We start from the raw sequence: 16,885 nt of genomic DNA, 5'->3' as shown, positions 1-16,885 counted from the left end.
ATTTATAACCTAGCCTGCTCTTCCTTAACAATTGCCATATTTTGAAGAATAGCCCCAAACCATTTAAAAGGAGCGTTTCAAGAAAATAACCACATAGAAAAACAGCTCCATGTGAAGTCTACAATTAATTAAAAGTGACAGGAAAAAATGTACATTTAACTTTCTGGTATTTATAATGATTTTTCCTTGGTTTGGCCTTTGAAAGTAGAAACAGTCGTGTTGGGGAAAACACCATGGACTTAAGCTCAAATATGTAGGTCTATGTGACTCAGTCCATGCAAACACATGCAGCTCAGCAGGGATTGCAGGCACACAGCTCTTCCCAGAAACACTGCCTGGTCTGGCAGAGTATCTCAAGTGTTACTGATATACATTATAATGGTCATTTACCTTTCCACTGGCTGTACAGTGTCCTACTGCTTTCACCTGGGCATTGCTTCTGAAGAGCCTTATTGCAAGCACGTCTATTAATTCCTAATCCAAAGAAGAAGGAAAAAAAGGAGTTTTGCACAGTTTCAGCTGAGGAAAGTGGTATTAATCCTCGGCATGGTGGTTTAAGCCACCATATTCCACTTCATATTGCCAAAAAGTTAGGACCACAAAAGTGGTATCTCAGCACAAGTCACTTGTTGATCTGCAGCAAATTGCTTACAGATTGCTTACAACTGCAGTGTCTGTCCACACCCAATTTATAGCTCATAAATGTGCTACAAGTCACTGTCTTTTATGTGCAAGTAAAGCTAGAGTTTTTATCTGATGTCTGAACAGGAACACTTCTGTGTATCTCCACAATTATTTAACTATTCAATTCAGCTAAAAAGGTAGAAGAAAATCCATTTAATTTTAGTCAGTATCCAAGATGCCAGGTATAACTTTATACCTTTAAACATAACATTTTAGATGGCTATATCTTTATTTTTCAAATATAAAATAGCTCCAAACTTGTATGGCTTAAGTCCTCTAACACATATGTGAAACTTAACGAGGAATTTTTTATTTTAAGGAAGGGGGAGTAATCATTTCTGTTTGACGTAACTGTTACTCAGGCATGTAGTACAAAAAGATGTCCACAGGTTAATTTTCCTTCTCCTGCATTGCTCGAATGACATTGAAAAAATTCATCAAATACTGCAAACTAGTAGGAGGCTAAAAAAAAAATACAAAGTGTAGTCAGACTGTGGCTGCTGCATAAATACCCGTGTCGGGACTTGCGGCAGCTCTACAGTAAGTACCACCCCCACCCCCACCCGCCGGCCGTTCCACTCAGCGAGCCCGAGCGCCGGGCAGGAACCTTCAGGGCCGCCTCGGCCAGGGGCGCCGCCGCCGCTGCCCTCGCCCCCGAGGCGGTGCTGCGGCCCGTACTTGTGGGGGCTGTAAGCCTCAACCCCCCCCACCCCGCCGGGCTTTCTCCGCCCGTCCGGAACCGCCTCTCGCCGCCGGGGGCACCGCAGGCTGCCGCCCCACCCGGCCCGGCCCCGTCGCCCGCCCGCCCATCGCCTCCCCGGCCCGCGTCTTCCCGGGGGCCGCGGGGGGGCCGCGCCGCCTCCCTCGGCCGCCTATATAGGGGCAGCGGCGGAGGGGTGGCGGGGCCGCCCGGGCGGCCGGCGCGCTGAGGTGAGTGAGGGGCGCCGGCTTGGCCTTGCGCCCTCCCGAGGCGCAGGAGCAGGCCCAGACCGTGGGTGGGCGCGCCAGCGAGCCGGCCGTAGCTCGGCGCGGAACGGAGGGGTCCCCGGGCGGGAACCGGGCTGCCCCGCGGCCTGTGGGGCCTGGCGGGCGGGCCGGGAGTGCGCCGCGACCTCGTGGCTCAGAGGTGTGCAGCCCCTCGCGAAGCCGGGGGCTGTGTGCGGCCGCCCGGGAGAGGCGTCGGGCCGGCGGCGGTGCGGGATTAGGGGCCCCGGCAGGCCCCTGCCATCCCCCCGCGTCGGCCCGGCAAACGCAGGCCGGGGCTTTGCTGCTCGGAATGGGTGGGTGTTTTGGGAACGGGGGGTTACCGCGATTGCAGCCTAAGCCTTCCTCTCCTAAGAAAAGCCGTCCTTCGCCTTTGCTCCCCCTGGAGCTGGCGGTCTGTCCGTCTCTGCGCCGGCCATGAGCACGTGTTAGCCCCGGCGTTGCTGGGGTGCCGGCCTGCTGTGACCTTGGGAAGCGGAGTTACGGCTTGCCTTCGCCGGCTCTTGCAAGGAGCAGTGCTACCTTGTAGGATTATCTACGTAGTGCTTGAAGAATGCATCAGCAGAGAATAACATCTGGGGCTGTGGGGTGGAGGACTCTGCGGGACCTGTTACGCTAAGTGACGCTTCTGTGCGTCCAGGTTTGAGGCTTGGATTTGCTTTGGAATTAACAGAACTGTTGCCTTGCTATATCTACAGGCAGTTTTTAATCTGCTAGTGTTACTACAAATAGGAAAAAAATAGGGGGGAAGGTGTGTACGTGTATAATATGGGTGTAGTTTTGACTAAGTTTTATATCTTCTGAAAGTGCTCTTATGGATCAGGAAAGTAAGCTTCCTTGGCTCTTAAAACGTTCATGTTTTTATAGGCATTTATTGTTTTTCCTTCTGCTGCCAAGCTTGCAGTGGATATCTGTGGGTGATTTGGCATGTGCTCCCGTTGGGGACTGGCACAAGTTGATAAGCGCTCAGCATGATGCAAGCAGTGTACGTTTTACTGAATACAGGCAATTGTTGCTCTCTAGTAATTCCCCTCATTCAGAGGCTGTGTCGTTGATCTGTTCTTTTCTTCCTCTAAATGAGAAGCAAAACTACGGCGTGCTCTGTGAACACTAATGAGGTAATGAAGTGTAACTTGGTGTTGGAGCCTCTGTTTTGAAATAACACCTAGCATACTATGCTGTCAGTAGTGAAATGGTTCAAATCTGTAACCACAAGTTGGAAATACAAGAGCAGTGATTTTTTTTTTTTATCCAATTATGTTCAGATTCATGCAACACATCTTAAACGTATTGGGCATGTGAAGTTACTGAGTGACAGTATTTGGCCTACTGTTGTTTTTTTAAGCCTCAGGAATAACAAATCTCTTTAGACACAGGCTTTTTTAAAGCCTTGCTTGTATGTAAGTGTCTGTGCTTGTAACAAAAGTTGTAAAAAGGGGGTAGTTCATACAGGGTGGTTTTTTTAATTATTCTTTTAATGTAGCCTACTGGAAATTATGTTTCCCATTCATATGACTCCAAAATATATTTTGGAAGGCAACAGGCTTCAAAAGAAGCATTACAGTAGGTAGAAGAGTGAAAAACGTTCTGCTAACTGATGTGCTGTGCTTGAAGACAGGCTTACAAGTCAGTGAGGGGCTGATTCATGTGTGTATATGTGGGTTTTTTAAGACTTGTGCAACGTTTTTGACAGCACCATCAGCCAAGTGTCTTGCTCAGCAACATGGTTCTAAAGCAGTGGGAGCAATCTGGCTCAGTGATTTTTACTCCAAGTAAGCAAGCTTGTTTTAACTGCTTGCCCACTGAAAGCACCTTACTGCAAACTTGAGAACTGAATTCATTTGAATGTTTTGTTTGAAAGTGTCACGTTTGTATTTCTGCTTTCCAGCTGCCTTCCTGAGACATGAGGTGTAATTCCTACTTAGAATATGCTGGGGGGGGGCGGGTCTTGCACTGGGAACATGACAGCCAGACACAATTCTAGATGTTCATATTCATTCCTTTTCTACTCATATCTTCTGAGCGCCACATATAAATACCAGATGTGCCTGTATCATCATGAATACAATTTTCTTAGCTGCCGTTCACCATGAGAAGAGCTCTTTTTTGTTTTGCCTTATAGGTGGGCAGCTGAGACGGCGGGAAATATTCCTGCCAGTAGCTTAAACACCTGATATAGACTATGCTTATATAATCAGTAGAAAGGTAATGCTCAACACTGTTCCCTGGAGGCACTCTTTGCTTTCATTTGGAGAGATCCAGGGTGACTAGAAGCTGGAAAGCACAAGTAATCTTGAAGCTAGGCAGTGATACTCCAGAGGACCTACCTAATGCAGCAAAACTAGTCAGTCAGAGTACAAATATGCTAAGTCTTAGCCCGGGGGACAAGCATTTTCTGTCTATAAATGGTTTAGAACAAGCTAAATGGAAGAGTGGAAGTGAAAGCATTCACTTGATGCTTTTGCCTGTTAAAGTTATTGTTGTAAATCGTGTATGCTTCATCTTTCTCTTCCCTCAGGAGACAAGTATCTCAACACCTGCTAGGAAACTGCAGTTACTCTGAAGTAACTGATAAATAAGTGTGAAGCATGAGGATCAACTCTGCTATTCAGGCTGCTATTGACCTCACAGCAGGAGCTGCAGGTAATGTTGGAGAGAACCTAGTTGTACAAAACAAGGGGGACAGTTTTAATACCTTTGACAAATGTAAAAGCACTTCCCCATTGCCATAAAAAGCCTTGCCTTCTATATTTTAAGGATATGGAAGTGAAGCAGCTGACCTCAGCCAATGTTGTAACTGCATCACTATTGCTCCTCCCTGGTGAAACACCTGCCAAACAGTGAAGGTGTAACCCTTATTTCAGAATAATCTTCCAGGAGAAGGTTTAAGTGTCAGTTCTCATGCTTACATGAGTTTAAGAATCAATCACAAGTAGAGTTTTGGAATGAACTCGGCGTGTGAGAGGTTGAGGCACTGCTTTTGTCGCAGGTACCCTCTCTAACTGAAACGGGCAAGAGACTCTCTGAAAGGTTATTGGCTCAGACAGCATCCCAGTGTAGATCTTTAAAAGCTGGGGAACTCAGTAGTAGGACTGATGGTCATGAATTCACTTAACTAACTTCCACTTTGGTCTAGCCTGTGCTATAAAGTTTTGCTGGACTAGTTGTGACAGTCACAAATGTAGAAACAGTTGCATTGTCTCATTGATATTACTGTGAATCGGTTGTTAACTCTACCAGGGAAGAGGGGTCTTTTTGACCATTCTAAGCTTCATCTGTGGTTAAAAAAAGCTATTGTAGAAGTACTGGAAAAGCTTTTGTCATGAGGGCAGGCCTAGCCATGGAGATACTAGTTTCTGGTGGAAGCTTACGTGATGTCTAGAACAGATAACAAACATTGGGCTTTAATAGTTAATTTGGCAATGTTCATACAGAAAAGGTAGAAGGAAAGATTTATTAATTTATTGTACTGTTGTAATCAGTTTAAACATTTTAACCAATGTTAAAATAGCCCATACAATAGCTATTACAGTCAGTCCTTTTATGACTGTGTTAATGCTGTGGATATGACAGTATTAACGGTGTTAAGTGCATTCAAGGTAGTTATTTGAGGTCATTTGTCAGAGTGGAGTTACCCCTAGTGCAGTGAGAAAGCAAGGGGTTACATGGGTCCCATGTGTCATCTTCAGAAAGCATTTGGTCTGCCACCACATTTTGCACAGTGAATACCTGCGTTGTTAGCCTTTGCAAAATAAGTCATTGACGAGACAACACCCTGTACCCCTGCAAGGGAAGAGAAGTGATTCTGCTATTTTTCCTTCATAGCTTTAGAAAAATCTGTTTTGGTTAGGCTTTTGGGTCTCTTGTAAAGAATAGCTATTATATCTGCTCTATTTCACATGTAGCAACTTAATATCTGCGCAGTTCTTTACAGTTTTGCAGGTGTTCCCAGGCGCTTAAATGCAGGAGATGTGATTGCTTTCCTTCCCGGTACTTTAGTTTATGAATGCTGCTGTTAACATTCCAGTTAGAAGTAGAGCACACTGGCTTGGGAAGGTATCTTTCCGAGATGAAGCCTGGCATGTCTTATCTTGGCTGCTACAAGAGCTGGAAACTAACATCAGTTTAGAAATCCATTGCTTGGTGGTACTGTTCCATGCTCCCATTCAGGCTAACAGGATATGCAGTTGAGGTTTGCCTAATTTTTTTGGCAGTAGAGCTTAAAGGATCTTAGAAGTAATTATGCTGTTTTCTTTTCTTATATAGTTCTCCTTCCTTCAGATAAGATGAAGGAATTCAGACATTCATTTCAACATGAATTCAGTAATCCTAAATCACTGTTCTTGTTCTTTTTCTTTGCTACTTCTGTTGTAATAGTTTCACTGGTCCTTTAATACTTATTTTCCATATTCTTTCCACATAATTGCTTTGTATTGCCTGTGTTCATTGGGAGTGACTCTGTGTTGCATACGTCTCTGCACCCTTTAGAAAGAGTGTTTAACTAGGCAAACAGCTGGTTCCTCCAGCAAATGCATAACCTGGTTTTACCTTCCTCTCCAGATACAGTCCTGACTATCTGATAATTAATGACATATGAGGCAAGTAAATTCTGAACAAGAATAATGAAGTCATTTAGCTGCCTGTGGGTTATAGTCCTTTGCCTAGGATCTGAGCAACCTCCGATCACGTCTTTGATTAAGTTGGACTCTCTTCCCCACTGTTCCCACATTCTTATATTAAGACCACATTTGCCTAAACGTTCAAGCAGGGCTGACTTTTTTGGTTTTCTTGGGTTTTTTCATTTTGTTGGGTTTTTTTAGACTCTTTACTGCTGGCTGGAAGAATTATCATTTTCTTTAATATTTTAGATATTAACTGGGATTCTTGGTCTTTACCTTGAGGCTTATAAAGTTAATTGCTGTACTTTACTGGGCTTCTTGTGCCACCTCCAATGACAGTGTAAGGAGAGGCTTTCTCTGTTTGGAACATCCATTCACAGTCAACTCCCAGTTTTTCCAGCTTTGCATTCCCAAGACCATTCCTAGTTTTCCTGGGATTCCAACAGCCATTATTTTACATGTGGATGTTTTAGGTCTACCTTTACATAGGAACCTAGCATTTGTCCTGTAGATTAATATCTACCTGACTTGCCTCCAAGTAGCATTGTCTGAGCCTTTCCGGCTCTTCTTTTCATCTGAGATTTACATGGGTATTACTGGTCTGAGCCAGCTACTTCTCTCCTTGGTTATCTCTACCAGAGCAAGAAGCTCTTCATGCTTCCTTGCATGATTTCCTGTGAAGCTTTTAATGATCAGTCTGGTTGAAAATGAGGTTTTATGGGAGCTAGGATCTTGAGTTCCTCTTAAAGGCATGAAGTACCTCTTTGCAGAGGAGCAACAACAGTGTAACACAAATGTGTTTGCAAAGAGTAAAATCAATTGAAAATAACCCCAGTTAAACAAACACTTGTTTACTCTTCTCCCCACTTAGGAGAAAAATAACAAATTTTAATTGGATTCACACATTTGTTTCTCTTCAGTTTCTTCACATTATCTGCATTTAACAGATCATGATTTCTGTTTCATAGGTGAAAAAACCTATGTTAACTTGCCCTCTTTAAGGTACACGCATGTCAACTGTGCTTTGGTTAAAGGTCAGCTTCTGTTTTAGGCTGGTTCTTCTCTCTTGCTAAATAAGCAAAACCATAAAGCCTATATAAGGAATGCCTATCATATGCTTCCTGTTAGGTATTGGCTTCTGACAGATTGCTGTCTGTACACTGGTATTTCTTACTGAAAAAGTGTAATGTTGGCTCTTTCTGCAGACTACTGAATTGAATTAGATCTTGTGGAAGAACATTACACTGTAGGCAGAGTGTATGACACTTATGGAAATACCTCACAAGTTTTCAGGGTATTGACCTTGCAGTTCAGTTTGGAAAAGATAACATGTTGAGAAACTTTGCCCTTTTGCCCTTTTTCAGCTTGTACTGGATGCTTTCTTCCAGTATGTGGGAATAAATGTACATAAGAATCATCTGGAGTTTTGAAGTAAAGGACTTCAGTCTTTGGTTATCAATTTATAATGTGTCATCAGTTTTAGCAGTCTCTCAGCAGTGTTCCTCTTGTCCTGGAGGAATCTTTGTCTCACTTGATTACAAATCTTTCAGTTTTTTGTTATTATTGGGACATAAAATCAGATGGCTTCTGAACCATTGCATTAATGAGCAAGGGAAAATGTTGCTGAACTCATTAACACAAGTGACTTGATTGCGGAACAATACCTCTAATTCTGTACCCATTTATGTAAGTGAACAGATTCATTTAGATGCTTGCATTTAGTAAGATAAATGTTTAATGAGAATCAAGCTGTTACTGCTCTTATGCCTGACTTTTTTTTCTTTAGGTAACTAAATTCACCACTGACAATTGATGCCATTGTGCTAAAATCAGTGCACTTGTCCTTTTCCTGTGGAGAATTAACTCATCTGCTTTCTGCATGATTTTCCTAATAGTGCTGTTTGTGTATAGGTGTTCTAGTTGTGATGACCTTCAGCCACTCTCTTCCACTGCCTGCTTAGGTGGGACAGCATGTGTGGTGACTGGCCAGCCCTTTGACACCGCAAAGGTGAAGATGCAGACCTTCCCTGACATGTACAAAGGAATTGTTGACTGTTTTGTGAAAACTTATAAGCAAGTGGGGTTTCGAGGCTTCTACAAGGGAACCACACCAGCGCTTGTAGCCAACATCGCAGAGAACTCTGTTCTGTTCATGTGCTATGGATTTTGCCAACAAGTTGTGAGAAGAATTGTTGGATTAGACAGGAAAACAAAGCTCAGGTTAGTGATATAAGCCTGTTTTGTATTTTAAAATAAACAAAAAATCATGCAACTGCTACTTGCAAATATGTATTGTCAGAGTGCAACAGATGTCCCAGGCCCCTCTCTGCTTAGTATACAGTGTAGTAGGTTTTGGAATATAGACCTTTGTGCTAGGATATGGTGTCTAACTGCAACAGAGCCACCTACTTGTCACCGCAGCTGGCTGGTTTAGATAATCACAACTTACCTGGAACATTCAAGACCTGGAATGTTTTTACCAAAGGGACTGAGCATTGCAACACCTGAAAGTTTGTATTCCCTTCATCTCCAGGTTCTGATTTTGCAGGGGAGGTAGTGGTTCTCCTTGCAGGGAGGCATGCTAAGGGGGAAGGACGCTTTTCTAACATTGCCTTGCTTTTAAAAATGTAGTTATTTAAGTTTCAAAAGCTTGAATATAATGGTGATAAGACCAAAAGCCAGTGTTGTCTACAGCATTGGCAATAAGCAGTTGCCTAAAGAATGACAAAGAAGAGAAGGAAGTGTTTAATACTTACTGAGTCCTCTGCGAGGCTGTATTCTTAGTTCAGAGGATTTCTTGATCCTGGTGTGATGCAGTCAGTGACTGTGGATCTCTTTTGAAGCACTTGTCCAGTCTCCTCTTGAATTCTTGTTAAGTTACTTGCATCTGCATTACATATTGGCAGGAAGTTCTGCAGGTGATAGTCATCAATTCTGTAACTGGAAGAGGCAGTTGATCCTTAGTGACTGCTTCCATGCTACCTGGGATTTTGTAGACTTCTATCCATTGCCTCAGGCTCCTCTTCCTCATCTGAGTCTTTTACTAGATGGAAGGATCCCAGCCCTCCTAGTCAGTGAGCACTCGGAGGCTGTTCCTTTAGCTGTCCTTGCTGTCTTTCTTTGAAACTCTTATAATTCTAATGTGTCTGGGTTTTTGGCTTATGAGACCAGAGCTGCGCAGAGGATTCAGGGTGTGAACAAGTCATAGATTTATGCACTGTCATAATGATCCTAATCTTTTTCTAGCTAGGATGGCTTTTCTCCAGGTGCATCACTTCAGAGCTGTCAGTGGTCCAGCAGTCTGTGTGCCTCACTATTATGTATTCACAGAATAATTAAGGTTGGAAAAGACCTTTAAGATCATCAAGTCCAACTGTCAACCCAACACCACCATGCCCACTAAACCATATCCTGAAGTGCCACATCCACACGTTTTTTGAACACTTCCAGTGATGGTGACTCCACCACCTCCCTGGGCAGGCTGTTCCAATGCTTGATCACTCTCTCAGTAAAGAAATTTTTCCTAATATCCAATCTAAACCTCCCCTGATGCAACTTGAGGCTGTTTCCTCTCATCCTATTGCTAGTTACTTGGGAGAAGAGGCCAACCCCCAGCTCGCCACAGCCCCCTTTCAGGTAGTTGTAGAGAGCGATAAGGTCTCCCCGCAGCCTCCTCTTCTCCAAATTGAACAACCCCAGTTCCCTCAGCCGCTCCTCATAAGACTTGTGCTCCAGACCCTTCACCAGCTTTGTTGCCCTTCTCTGGGCATGCTCCAGCACCTCAGTGTCCTTCTTGTAGTGAGGGGCCCAAAACTGAACACAGTATTTGAGGTGCAATCTCATCAGTGCTGAGTACAGGGACATGATCACTTCCCTACTCCTGCTGGCCATGCTATTTGTGATACAGGCCAGGATGCTGTTGGTCACCTTGGCCACCTGGGCACACTGCTGGCTTATATTAAGCTGGCTGTCAGCCAGCACCTCCAGGTTACATTTCTCAAGGTATGTCTTCTGTGCAGCACTGAGAGTAGTTCCACCTTCTCCATCCTTGTGCTGCCCCATAGTGTGTAAAAGACTCCTCATACTGTCCTAACTCCATTCATTCAAAGGGTGATGCAGGGTTAACAACATTCAGCTTTTGATTAATAGCTTTGTTCTGACTCGGTCACACCTGTCTCCAAATGGAAGTAGCTGGGGAGGTCATGATTCTGCATTTGAGATCTCTGACATGACACAAGTAGCTGCCTGAGTGCAAGATGAGTATCTAAAGGTGGCATTAAGTGAGATGTTGTCCTGTCACATGTAAAGACGTGCTGTATCTTAAGACTGAGGCCTGCTATGAGGGAATATGAGGTGATGAAGAAACAAATTATATTAATTGCCGTCACTGTTTTCTGGCAGTTGAGAGCTGTCAGCTGAGACAGAAGTGTTTCCACCTTTTTTTACTGCTTTTTTAGATCAGGGAGTTTCTGCTTGTTCAGACCCCTTATCTTTTCCTACCTACTAAAATGTAGAGGATAGGCCTACCAACAGCATGCTTCGCTTCTTAACCATCTTTTGTGATCCTCCTGGGGGCTACACCACAGACTTGCAGAAGTCCTAGGATCAGCTCTTCAAGTGACAGAGACAGCATGTTTATGGTGTACGTAGGGGAGGTAACGCAGGAAACTTTCAAACAGTATGCATAGGTGTACTACTCCTTATCTTTGGAGTAGGATACATAGTGGATATGTAATTTGAATATGTAACAACAGCAGGTGCCTCTGACTTCTTACCCTTCTTCCTTTGGTCAAGTACTGGTACTTTTCAGATCCAGGACAGCTGTTTAATACATTGTTGATTGAAGAGCAGATGGTGTGACTGCATGGCTGTGTTAGGACAAAACACTAAAGGATTTAAATTTACTTGAAAGACTTCTCCCTTGGTGTTGCTCCCTTGATCTCTTCATCTGGATTGTTGCGGGAGCATCTTAGGAGGTGCATGTATAAGAGAATTGTATTGACATGGTCTGCTGCGGTGCCCTGAGTACATGTGGATTGTCCAGGATGTCTCCACTTGCTCTTACTGTGGAAGAGTCAAGAAGCCTTTGTAGTGTGCTGTAGGAGAGGGAAGAAACCCTGATGAGGTGGCTAATCTCCAGACATGACAAGTAAAGAACTGTAGTTACCTTCATTGCCTCTGCTGTTTAAAAACTGTCATACTGTCTTAGCCTGAAGAAGATGATGCATCAAACCACAAACTGAGGTGAACCTGACTGTTTTTCTCACCCATACATAAGCAATTGCTTCTCACTTTCTCAATATTTTTTTAATGTTTGGGATTTCTCAAAACCAGCTAGAACAGTTTGGTTTTGCTTTAAGTTACCCTTTCAGTTATATCTTTAAACGGCTTGGAAATAAGCTTGCCTAGCCTGCTTGTGTTTAGGGATAGCCGGGTCAGTGTGTGAAGCCTTGCAAAACAGCTAGAAGGAGAGTGACGAAACAACACTTTTTCCAGTTAAAGAAATACATGCCACTGACACATGAGTCAAAAAGAAAACCAATGGAGAGAGAAATGCTAAACTCCATTTAATTTTTAACATCCATTTAGTACAACCAAACTGTGATTTCATTCCATGCCAAAGTCTAAACTGAGACAACCAAATGGAAAGAGAAGCGCTGAATTCCATTTATCTTTAAATGCCCACTTAGTCAAACCAAACTGATTTCATTCTGTGCCGAAGTCTAAACTGAGAGAACTATTATCCTTGTTTACCTCAGTTTGACTTAGTGTGTGACTATTCATCTTCAGCAGGTTATTTTCTTTGAAAAAACAAGATAAATGCCTTTTATAGAAGCAGCAGCAATGTAAGAGTAGAGGATTCTTGCTCCTGTGATGTGTGATCAAAACTCTCCCATCCAGAAAAAATACTGAATTAGGCATTTTGAGCTTGGAAAGAACTTGAAGGGGATTCAAGGCTTATCACTTCTGCAGTGAGATTCACTATGTTAAAAGACTAAAGCCTAAAGAGTGGGTCTAGTTGAATTTTTCTATGTAGAATTAAACATCAACAGGCAAAAGTAGAAAACATCTGAATTATGGTTAAATCTAGTCCTTTATGTACATGTGTGAGAATTCTTTTCATCTGATAGCATCTGTGTGTGTTTTTCCCTCCTGAAGGAGGAATGATCCTGTGCACCCTTTAGTGCATAGTTAGAAGGTGCCTCTTCCATATTTTCTTATTCTAATTCTTCAGTGTGTAACCTTATTGTCTTGCTCTAGCTCATACCTTACTGACTGCAGGGCTCAGCCACATACTGGATTTTTTTAACTGTTTTGAGCTTTAGTGGGTTGCATTTCAGATCCTTGTTATGCCAAGCTTTGTGTGCTGCAAGAGGGTTGTGCAGTCAGTGTTGCCATTTCTTATTTACTGTGTATTATTCAGTTGCTGCTCTGTAGGCAGTTACTGATTTCTTCCACTTTAACAGCTTTTGTCACTGCCATATCTGAGTATGTCACGAGCTTTGCTTCATGTCACAGCTTTACTTCTGTGATGCTTCTGTAAGGTGAAAAGTTGTAGCTTTAACCTCTGATACTATAGATGTATAAAACTGCTGGACGCAGGGCAAACACCTTTGTATGGGAAGAATTTCTGTGCAGCAGTGAGGTCAGTCTCAGCTGTGCTGACTCGCCAGGTTCTGAAAGAGAGAAACTCCACTTGTTTTGTGCTATTGTGCAGCTTCTGTCCAACATACCAGTGTCTGTAGGAGCCAGTTTAATGTGTATCATAAAGCAGTACGATCCTGGATTCCCAGTTTTGGGAATATTGTGAGTCAGCGCAGGTTACAGTGCTGTCTTGTTCAGTGATGTGGTTCATGTTTGTCTGTGCCATCTCTGACCCACATGTTGCATTCATGGCAGCACATCCATAGAAAGATTATAGTCATCCATTGTGCCTTGGTTTCAGACTTCTAGTATCTTCCACTGAAAACCTATATTAATACTGGTAAGGTGAATTTGAAAACACTGACATCTATATGAGGTGATTATTGCTCCTGTTCTCTTTGAGAAAGTAGCTAGTACCCAAAAGTTGCCCAGTAAAACAAGTCTATGGAAATCTTTATAAAAGCCAAAAAAGGGGAAGATTTTACAGTGTTTATTCTGCTGCAATCACCGAAGTATAGCAAAAAGGGTAAAGGCTGCAATGTATCTTCTCAGGTGTCAAAATGATGTATTTGATTTGTATATGAAGATGGGATGAGCTAGGTTTTTCATCTCCCTAGTTCAAGTAACTGTCCTTTCCCCTTGAAACTCTTTCCCCCCAAGACTCTATGTCAGTTTTTCTTGAGGATATTTAGAGTACAGGTTCAGGAAGCTGACTGGTGGTGCAGTGGCTCCACTGCATTGAAGGTCAGTGCCCAAATACCTTCTGCAGTTTCTCCTTTGCAGTGATCTGCAGAATGCTGCTGCAGGCTCCTTCGCCTCTGCCTTTGCCACCCTTGTCCTCTGTCCCACAGAACTGGTGAAGTGCCGGCTGCAGGCCATGCATGAAATGCAGTTGTCAGGAAAGATAATCCAGGGACACAAGTAAGTATACACCCTGCCCAGTATCTCTGAAACCCTTTAATGTGTATTTATTATTTTTAATTCTCTATTGCCTCAGTGTCACATTTGTAGCACACTGTTAACCAGAGAAGAGTTGTGGCTGGGAGGGTCACAGCCTGGAAATCTTTCAGGTACTAGTAAAGCTGGATGCCAGTGAAGGGCTCCCAGCAGGATCTTGTTCTAAGTCTTACTTGAATTCTGTTGTCTACACAACGGGTCTAACCCTTAACTGTCGCTGCAGTTGCCTGTTGTTATGTAACCTTCTCATCATCTGGCTATTAAATATCACTAACTGGATTAACCTCTCTATCAGTACAGTTTGGTCAGTAGTGAAGGGTGTTATTCAAAAGGATGGTCCCCTTGGATTTTACCGTGGCCTGTCAAGCACTTTGCTGCGGGAAGTCCCAGGCTATTTCTTCTTCTTTGGAGGGTATGAACTGAGCCGGACATTCTTTGCCTCTGGGAGATCAAAAGATGAATTAGGTATGGTGCCTCTTCTTCCAGGTAGATTTTAGCATGCTGTCTTGGGGGACGTAAGGTGGGGGGGAACATACTTTCCCTGAAGATAGACTAATGATGCACACCAGTTGTAAAATACATGTGAAATGAAGGAAACTGGACATACAAATATGGAGGTCTGCATTTTGTGTATATACAGTAATCAATTATTGAAATGACCCCTTTCCAATGGAGCAAGACATATTATAAACGGAGAATAAATACAGTGAGCTAACTGTAATACTACAAAACTACTTAAAGAGCTGAACCTATAGGGTAACACAACTCTGAACTATTTAATTTCAGCAGCCATTTAGTGATTTTGAATTCTTTAGCTGTGTTCTCTTGAACAGTGTGTTCAAGTGTACGCTGAAATATATGCTGACCATTAGATGTAATTACAGTGATAGTAAGAGAACACTGAGATTGAAAATTAGACATGAAAAAATGAGGAGATGCCAGAATAAGGATTGCGTGTCTCCTATTAAAAGACTGAATAGTAATACTTTGTCTTGCTGGGAGTTAGGATTTCAGCTGCATGCATTCTGGTCTCTGTTGTTGCAAAATGTTTATAAACATCTGCTTTGAAACACAAAATCAGGTTGCATCATGAAAAATGACTGATCACAAAGTAACTTCACTGTACCAAATAAATCTCTGTATAGGTGGTTAGTGATACTATGTGATATTACTCTAAACCATTTCACAGTTAGCCATGGAAAGTGATTACAAGTGTGAAAGGAGTGGGGTTAATTCAGTTAATACTGTCAAGACAGAATTCCAAGTTAAGCTTTTTTAGCATGGCCAATAATCTAAGAGGCACTCCTTATAACCTTTGAGCTTCTGGTTAGACTTGTGACTTACCAGTGGCTTAAAATTAACTTAAAGATTTGTGAGGGAGCACAAACTGCTCTTTTGTCATAAGCAGGTTCCTCTGTTCTCTTTGACTCCTGTAGATAAATTAATGTGATATTTATATTGGTGAATATGTTGTGGTGTGCATGAAAGCTTATTTCTTAACTTTAGGTCCCATTCCGTTGCTACTAAGTGGAGGGTTTGGAGGCAGCTGTCTGTGGATTGCTGTGTATCCTGTGGACTGTGTCAAATCTAGAATTCAGGTTCTTTCAATGGCTGGAAAACAGACAGGCTTTATGGGAACATTTGTAACTGTTGTGAGAACTGAAGGTGAGTATGCAGTGTATCAACTGAATCTGTAGGGCTGCAGATTGAAATCTGTACCTTGCAATACCAAAAATTGCTTAAGAAATCTAGTCCACTGATAATGTGTTAGACAATAACTGTTTCTAACAAACAGAAGTGTCGAAGCTTCATGTAGTCTGGAAAGCTTGGAATCTAGAAATTGAGACCTACTCCATCTGCCATGCCTCTTGGTTGAGAAGATCATTCACTTAAAGCTAGCAAAAGCTCATATGCATTAAAAGCGGATAAAGGAGTGAGCTCCATTTCCCATGACCAAACCTATATGTGAAAATTGAAGGAACGGGTTAAGTTCAGTACGGAATTTTTCTTCACCTCTAGAAGTTAAGGTGTGGCTGACTGAGGGCTAGTTGATAAATCAATCCTATCTAGCCTGGCAACTTGGGGCATCTACCTCCATGTCTCATCTCTGGAAAGGACCTGTGCCATGCACTTCAGAAGATGATGTAAGAATGTACATGGTGGCAGATACAAATCCTGGCCCTGTTGTTAGGGAAGATACTCATCAGAGCAGGAGTCTGACAGCTCAACATAGTCCTGCTCTTCTTTCTGTCCCCTTGCCAGCAGTGGTACAGCTGCTGTGAACTGTATCCTCAGGTGACCAAGGTAGCCATTTGAAGACCCTGTCACACTTCTAACACAAGCACTTAAATGGCTAAGCTCATGTTACAGCTCTAGATACTCCTGTATCAGTATCTAGTAACGCTGTGGTTAGCAGGGAGTTTAGCTCTCTGTGTGCATGCCCTGCTAAGCAGCAGCACTACTTCATCATCCTTTGAAGGTAAAAGCACACTGGTTGATGCAGGTAGGTATTTTAATAAATTGCTAACCAGCTCTGATTTCATTTCCAGGTGTGCTTGCCTTGTATTCTGGACTAAAGCCAACTATGATCCGTGCATTCCTGGCCAATGGGGCACTGTTCCTTGCCTATGAGTACAGCCGGAAACTTATGATGAAACAAATAGATTCTTACTGATACCTTCTAGCAGATGGAGGACAAAAGGTTGTAGATCACATCATGGTCTGAGCAGGGCCAAATCAGTGACCTAATTTTTGGAACTCCACTCCAGTTTAGGGTTTGTAGTCTTTTAAATTCAGGTGATTTTATAGAGATGTGTACATGCTGCTTGAATTGGACCAGCAGAACTATCTCCTATCTTGCAGATTCTGCACTAGGTACATTGCATGTCATAAATGTATTTTCCTGACCTGTAATGGTGCTAAAAAAAGACTTATATTGACCTGCTGTGTTTAATGTAACATGCAGGAGTAGGCTGTGACACTTAAGACAAAGCACT

General features: G+C 42.8%; 1 protein-coding gene across 1 annotated transcript; it reads left to right on the top strand.

The window, feature by feature from the left end:
• Positions 1 to 4,256: 4,256 nt before the first annotated feature.
• SLC25A15 (solute carrier family 25 member 15) lies at positions 4,257 to 16,563 on the top strand (the record flags this gene model as incomplete). Its single annotated transcript, XM_081998139.1, has 6 exons — positions 4,257 to 4,311; positions 8,249 to 8,507; positions 13,716 to 13,853; positions 14,185 to 14,354; positions 15,396 to 15,554; positions 16,439 to 16,563. The coding sequence occupies 6 exons, from the start codon at positions 4,257 to 4,259 to the stop codon at positions 16,561 to 16,563; spliced, it is 906 nt and encodes a 301-aa protein (XP_081854265.1).
• Between the last annotated feature and the right edge of the window lie 322 nt (positions 16,564 to 16,885).

This window comes from Phaethon aethereus (genome assembly GCF_964289735.1).
Source record: "Phaethon aethereus genome assembly, chromosome: 1".
Classification (NCBI taxonomy): domain Eukaryota; kingdom Metazoa; phylum Chordata; class Aves; order Phaethontiformes; family Phaethontidae; genus Phaethon; species Phaethon aethereus.
This window is presented reverse-complemented; position numbering and strand designations above follow the sequence as displayed.